The 7024-nt window shown below is 42.8% G+C and overlaps 2 protein-coding genes across 2 annotated transcripts in view; both read left to right on the plus strand.

Moving 5' to 3' along the window:
* Positions 1-1228, plus strand: part of pklr (pyruvate kinase L/R) — a 22261-nt gene extending 21033 nt beyond the window's left edge. Inside the window, exons 11-12 of the mRNA XM_014004717.1 lie at positions 766-880; positions 960-1228. Of these exons, the coding sequence (XP_013860171.1) occupies positions 766-880; positions 960-1066 (222 nt within the window). The 3' untranslated portion in view covers positions 1067-1228. The remainder of the gene's footprint in view (positions 1-765; positions 881-959) is intronic.
* A 2321-nt stretch (positions 1229-3549) lies between these two features.
* Positions 3550-7024, plus strand: part of LOC106515091 (potassium/sodium hyperpolarization-activated cyclic nucleotide-gated channel 2) — a 28779-nt gene continuing 25304 nt past the window's right edge. The window contains exon 1 of the mRNA XM_014004716.1: positions 3550-4409. Within this exon, the coding sequence (XP_013860170.1) occupies positions 3739-4409 (671 nt within the window). The 5' untranslated portion in view covers positions 3550-3738. The remainder of the gene's footprint in view (positions 4410-7024) is intronic.

Raw genomic sequence — 7024 nt, forward strand, 5'->3', positions numbered from 1 at the left:
AAGAAAATAAAAACACTTTAAAATGATTTTCTTCTTATAAGTGTAAAAAATAAAATCAAAGACAAAGAAAAAACAACAGAAAAGTTTTTTTTTCACCAGGGTGACCCCTACAACTTTATTACACTATTACTGTAGGTTTTACTTTAGTTTTACTGTAAAATGAAACAGCAACTACTGTATCTAATTTTACATTAGTTTTACTGTTAAAAACAACACAGTAACTACTGTATTTTGTTTTACAGTAGTTTTACTGTAAAATCAAATACAGTAGCTACTGAATGTATTTACAGTAAAACTACTGTAAAAAATATACAGTAAGTTACTGGATAAAAATTGCCACTAAGTTACTGTAAATCTAACAATAAATGTTTACAGTGTACGTATTTAACTACATATGGCATGTTGTTGTATCATTTAACTAAAACCATGACATGCCATAATAAAGAATGCCAGGCTGGTTTGCCATGTAATTTAAATTATATGGCATGCAATTATATCATGTAATAAAAAAATGTCATGCTGTTGTATCAAATAATCAAAAAATACAATTTTTCTTTTAGTTTCAAGTCATTTTTCAATTTCAAATCTTTTTTATTTTCAGTTTTAAACTACATTTTTAACAAACTTTTTGGTCCCAGTTTAGCTCTGTAGTCTTGATGGATCAAAGTGAATTATAGATCCAGTCACAGCCAAGACTAAAATATAAAAAATAAACTAAAAAAACCAGTTCTTTCACCGTAATAGAACCCATGTGGTTCTGTTCAGGTGGCCCGTCAGTCCCAGCTGTTGAGAGGAGTGTTTCCCGCCCTCTTCCATCCTCTGCCTGCTCCGGTTTGGGCCGATGATGTCGACAACAGAGTCAACTTTGGAATGGAAATAGGTTGGTTCATTTGTCTGACTTTACCTAAAAAATAAACATTTTATTTTTAAATTAACACGTATTGTTTTCTGTCGAACAGGGAAAGCCAGAGGATTTTTCAAGCCGGGCGACATGGTGATTGTGGTGACGGGCTGGATCCCAGGGTCCGGTCACACCAACATCATGCGGGCAGTTAATGTCTGGTGAACACAGGGGTCCTCTGAGTCCTGGACCGGTCTCCAGTCATTAATGAATGTGATCATGTGAAAAACTCTGAGATTAAACTGATAAACTCTGAAACATTCAGGCTGCTGCAACTTGTTGAATTTTCTTAAACATGATGACTCCCTAATAAAACTTGAAGCACTACAGTGTCTCTGTTTGTCTTCTTTGTTGTCGGGACTAATTCATCACAAACTGAACCATCCAGCGTTTTCTTTTCTTCTCTAATAAGGAAATTTAGTTTGTTTGATTGCATTGTTTTAAATCAAAGTACTTTCTATTTTAGCCATTTGTATCAAAATGTTCAACTTGACAGAGAACAGTGGATTTTAGTCTTTCTAATATTTATAACTTTTGACATTTGACCTTACAAATTTTTTCCCATTTTTTAAATTCCTTGCATTGTTTTCTGAAATCTACTTCATCAGATGTGCTCTATTTTTTGTCCTGCTTTTAGCAGCTGTCTCGCTAATTTTATCTTTTAGCTACTACTTTTTTGCCATTTTGACGTGTTTAATTTTAGCTGTGGGTTTTCCTATATTTACCTTTTGAACTGATATGCTAAATATTCACACTCCAAAAACAGATGCAGTGGATTTACTTTAAAAAATGGTTCCTCTTAACTGAATTAAACAACACATTTCCTTTATGTCTTAATATTTCAATTTCAATTATTTTCTTCATTTTATTAAAACAAAACAAATGATCTTATGTACAATATACATGAAAAGAAAAATATAAAAAATACACTTTACTCTGTGCATTTGAGTGGAACCAGTTGACACAATCTTTTTAAAGGCTGACTAATAAGTTATTAATGTTTTGCCTGGTAAAATAAAGGATAGATAGATACGTAGATAGATAGTAGGGGTGCAACATGTACCCGTATCGAACCGTATCAAACAGTACTTTAGGTTCAATACACACTTGTATGGAACAATACAGATTTTTAAAAATTATTTTATCAACTTGTCTTCTGAAGATGATCTGTGTTGAAGGATCAGTGGATCTGTGTTCGACTACTCCACCTAGGCTGCATTTTTGAGCGCAGATCCACTGAGAAACTTGATGTTTCAGCAACATTTAATTTAAAAACTGTACTTTTGAGGTTAAACAAATGTTCATAATTAATTTAAATAAATTACAGGTTAAAAGGGGCATGGACATTTCTCTTTTTTTTGTATCGAAAAAATATCGAACCGTGAGATTCAAGTATCCAACCAAACTGAATCGTGAATTTTCTGTATCGTTGCAGCCCTAATAGATAGATAAAAATAAATATAATTCCACATAATATTTTTTGAGTGCAGCTTTGTGTTCAACCTGCATGTTCACACACAAAACTACTTTTCTGTGTCGTCCTGAGGATCTCATGGCTGCACTATGAGAATTAGCAATAAATTATAATGAGATGTCTTCAGAGGAGACAGGTCATCATTTTCAAAAACAGCTGCAGAAGAATGAAAACTAAAGAACAGCCAGGCTCAGCTGAAGTTTCATCCCTCCTCTCTCCTGACATTGGTGAGAAGTGATGACGCGCAAGTCGTACCTGAGAGATGTCTCCGTGTCCGGGCGCGCGGCATTGAAGAGGAGGAGGAGGAGGAGGAGGGGGATGATGGGGATGCGGATGCCATGGTAACAAGCCGCTTGCATCCAGCCCTTTAGATGCGCATTTATTTATTTATTTAGCACTTGACTCGGACGCGCCTCTCCGCGCGCTCCTCTGAGCGGGAAAAGAAGTGAACTTCCATTCAGCTCTTCAGCGGAGGAGCTTCAACAAGTTGTTTCATCCGTTTAAACCGGGAGGACGCTGTTCATGGGGAGGGGAACAGTGAGGAAGTAGCTTCCATCAGTCTGACGTGAAGCCGCGCGCCTTCCATCATCATCATCACGGTTCCGCTCGGATTCCGAACAGGACCACATGTGGACTTAACATCTGGGGAACAAGTCGACTTATGTCTCGTGCGCAATCCTTTTTCCCCCCTCTTTTGCACAATAATTTGCTGTTTGGATGCGTCTAGGTGTCTAGAATTGCGCGTCTCGACTCGCGCGCCCACAATGACCTGAATGGATGAGTGAGGACCAGTCGTCCTTGTCATTTCTCCGATGTAAACGTGATCATCCCTCCACCTCTGCGCCGACCCGAGCCGCCACAAACGCCGGAGACGCGACGGGAAAGAAGCCTGAACTGAGTGAGAAGAATAAAAATAAAAATAAAAATAAAAGATCCGGCAGCTCCGACCAATGAGCGTCGAGCGACGTTCTCCACAACAGACCGAGGAGCCGGTGCCAAACATGACCGGCGCTGGAGCGTCGAGGGCGGCCGCGGTGGAGGGGAGAGGGAGGGCCTCGGGCGGAGAGCTGCGTTTCAAGGACGAGGAAGGAGGAAGGGTGCGGGGCCATTTGTGAGGACAAAAAACCCCTGACTCCTGGAAGGAAAAAAAAAAGAGTGCTGCTTAGTGACAGGGGGATGAAGAGGGGGGGCTTTTCCAAGGGCACTGAGGTAAGGATGGCTACAGACTTTCCTGTTGCTTTTTCCAGCAACTGATGATGACATCTTCATCCATGTAGGATAATCTGTCCAGGTGAGATTATTAATCAGCTGCTCTCCTGAAGGGCTCACATCCTACAGGTCACACCCTCCTCCCTGAGCTGGGATGGATGGGGGTGTGGGCACCCCTGGTAGTACGGGGGGCTCTGGAGGAGACAGCCTGCCCAGGCGGACTGACGGGGACTCGAAGCGGCGCAGTAAAGGCAGCCTGCCGTCCCCAGGATACAGACTGTCCCAGGCGTCCCTGGAGGGAGACAGCGCCTCGTCAGGTGGACGTGGCGGTCGTCGCCTGTCCATCATGAGTTCCTCTGCCAGGGACGGCCTCCCCTTCCGCTCGGCGGGCACCCCGACCACGCCGGTGCCCCTGCCTCTGCCCCCGCCGTCCTCCTCCTCCTCGGCCCACCCTCCTCCACGCTCCGTGGGCTTCGCCACGTCCCGCGCCACCCTGGCCTCCACCTCCTCCTCCACCGGGACCGGGGTCATGGTGGTGGCGACCGGCGCGGAGACCACCACCACGGCCTGCAACACCACCGCGGCGGGGACCCCCGAGACCACGGGTCCGTCCGGGCTGGGCGGGTTCGGCATGAGCCTGGACGGAGAGGACTACAGCAACTCCAACCAGAGCACCTTCATCCAGAGGCAGTTTGGAGCCATGCTTCAGCCGGGGGTCAACAAGTTCAGCCTGCGGATGTTTGGATCCCACAAAGCTGTGGCCTTGGAGCAGGAGAGACTGAAATCAGCCGGAGCCTGGATCATACACCCCTACAGTGACTTCAGGTCAGAGCAATTCAAACAGACTTACAGCACGCAACCGAGTCAATTAAGACACGTGTGCCTCTTTTCTATGGTGTAGTGTCGGAACGGTCGGTGAAGGTACGGGTCGGACCGGTTGGTTTTCCACTGATGTTCCAGTCCGGTTCCAATAGGTGTGTTTTGGGCGGTTAGTGGAGGTGGTTTTTAGGTTTTTTGTAAAAAAGTTAATGGGCAAAATGAGAGATGGAAACACATTTGATGAATAACTTTTGAAATTTTAACAATTTGCAAAAATTTAGCCAATCAGTGACGAACAGTGTTCTGACGTCGCATTTTGGTGTCAGCTGGAGCTGCTTGGAACCACAATGAAGTAGGTACTAAAAAAAGGGCCGGTTCCATGAATCTGACCTAATGGAAATGGCTTGGAACCGTACCAAACCGTACCGACACTACACTAAGTGGCACTAGTGGAAAAGGGGCATTAGAGCGTCAAACACACATACAGTATATGAATATATTACTTGAATTCGCTCACTTGAAACTAACTTATAGGCACTGAACCAACCCATTCTCACTCCCAAGTCGTCACATATTGACGGTTTTCCAAAGTTCCCTCTGCGTCCGATTTTGACGCGTCGGGTACCCCCCTTTCGTCATTTTTTGACGAGATGGGGCAGAATCTGTTGTCATAATTTCTGAAAGTGTAGAAAATGCACAAAAACTACCGTTCCAAAGCCTAAAATTACCTTTATTCACTTTAGACATCATGTCCCTGACCCTAGTACCTAAAATTAACCATTAACCCTGATACCTAAAATTAACCATTCTTAGAAAAAACGTAGGAAATTCACGTCAACTACGTGTTCCAAAGCCTAAAGCGGTGCTGGCTCTAGCCATTTTTGTGCCTTAGGCGAGTTGAAACGCAACCCCCGGTGCGAGTTGTATGGACTTTTTTTTTTGCAAAATTTACACATTTTTGAGGCCTTTTGTCCAGGTAAACATCCGAAGAGGTTCACATGTATGGGACAACAAAATACAGACTTGTTATTGAGTTTGTCAACATGAACCRCTACCTGAGAGGCACTACTAGCCCCTCCCCCATTAGAGTGTCGGAGCAGGACGAGTCAGTGCAACGTCAATCAAATGAGAGAGGGGGTGGGGGGTGATTGATGCATTGTGGGGGGAGAGTAGTTTATTTTTCCTGTAATACTTCATTATAGTTTTTTAAGACAAAGCTAAATGAAAGGGGCGCTGAGCAGAGTTACAACCAGGGATTACAAATAATTGATTTTTTTCTTCTGCAGTTCGGTGCCCCCTCCAGCAGATGGCGCACTAGGCGACCGCCTAGTTCGCCTATGCCAAGAGCCGGCACTCAAAGCACACAACCCAGTCAAATAAGGCACTTGGAGCAACAAACACACATATATGAATATATTACTTGAAGTCGCTCACTTGAAACTAAATTACAGACACTTAACACATCACACATTCGGTTATTTAGCCAAGGCCTCCAGCATGATCAGAGGAAATAACAAGGGCGATGAGGAAAAGTAAAGAGGTTCCAGAAACTAAAGATGTCTTGAGATGTGGTCGTTCAGAGGAGAGTCTTTGAACCTAACATTATGTGGGAGAAGATGCTTGAATTAAAAACATCTTAGAACAGAGAAGCAGTAAAAAAAAGGAAGACATGCAACAATGGCAAGAAAATACAATCAGGAAAAAAATAGTTATAATTTCTTCCAGGAAAAGAAAATCCATTCAGAGACAGAAAACCAAATGAGAAAACACAAACTGAGAAGACGAGCTTACGATGTGAGATGTCGTCCACGGCAATTAAAAAAAAAAGGTTAGTGAAACCCCATAGTTGTAACTTTGGACAGTATTTGCTAAATATTTGATTCAACTATAAAAGCCAGACTGAAAACACTGTGGGCTGTTTGGTTTATATGAATCAGAAACATGTTTTGTCACACAGACGTCATCATGTCATTTATGCCGCGAAGCATTCTGGATAAATGATGACTCCGGTGCTCCAGTGCACGCTCGATCTCGACATTAATTTTGTATAATATCTGACATTCAGCCTTTTTAAATGAAACCAGAGAGCGTTGACAGAGAGGAGAAGGTAGAAATGACTCAACCTGAAACTGAAAATGATGATGGACAACAGAGCTGCTTCATGAAAGGATCATATTTTATGCTAACTCTTCAGCTATACTGTATACTGTATATAATAGTCGCTGGCACAGTTCCCCTAAAACACTAATAGGGGAACTAATTTCTTGATTAGTGCTTTAGGGCTTTTGCTATTTTTAAAATTCATTAGGGGATTAACACTTGCTAAATTAAGAAGCACTAACTGAGGTCTTTTATTGATCAACATTAGTGTTAACAGTTGAGGGTGAAAGCTGTCATTTTGTTCATATGTGTGTCACTTATCCACTAGGTCACATGTGTCAACCTCAAGGCCCGTGGGCCAAATGTGGTCTGCGGGTGACTCCCATTTGGCCCTCCAAGAGCACTTAGTGACAATATTCTGCACACAGTAAATATTGTCTCATGTTGACTGAAGATTGTTTCATGTGTCAGCTGGATTACACTCACCGGCCACTTTATTAGGTACACCACACTAGTAACGG

This window comes from Austrofundulus limnaeus, unplaced genomic scaffold (genome assembly GCF_001266775.1).
Source record: "Austrofundulus limnaeus strain Quisiro unplaced genomic scaffold, Austrofundulus_limnaeus-1.0 Scaffold26, whole genome shotgun sequence".
NCBI lineage: Eukaryota > Metazoa > Chordata > Actinopteri > Cyprinodontiformes > Rivulidae > Austrofundulus > Austrofundulus limnaeus.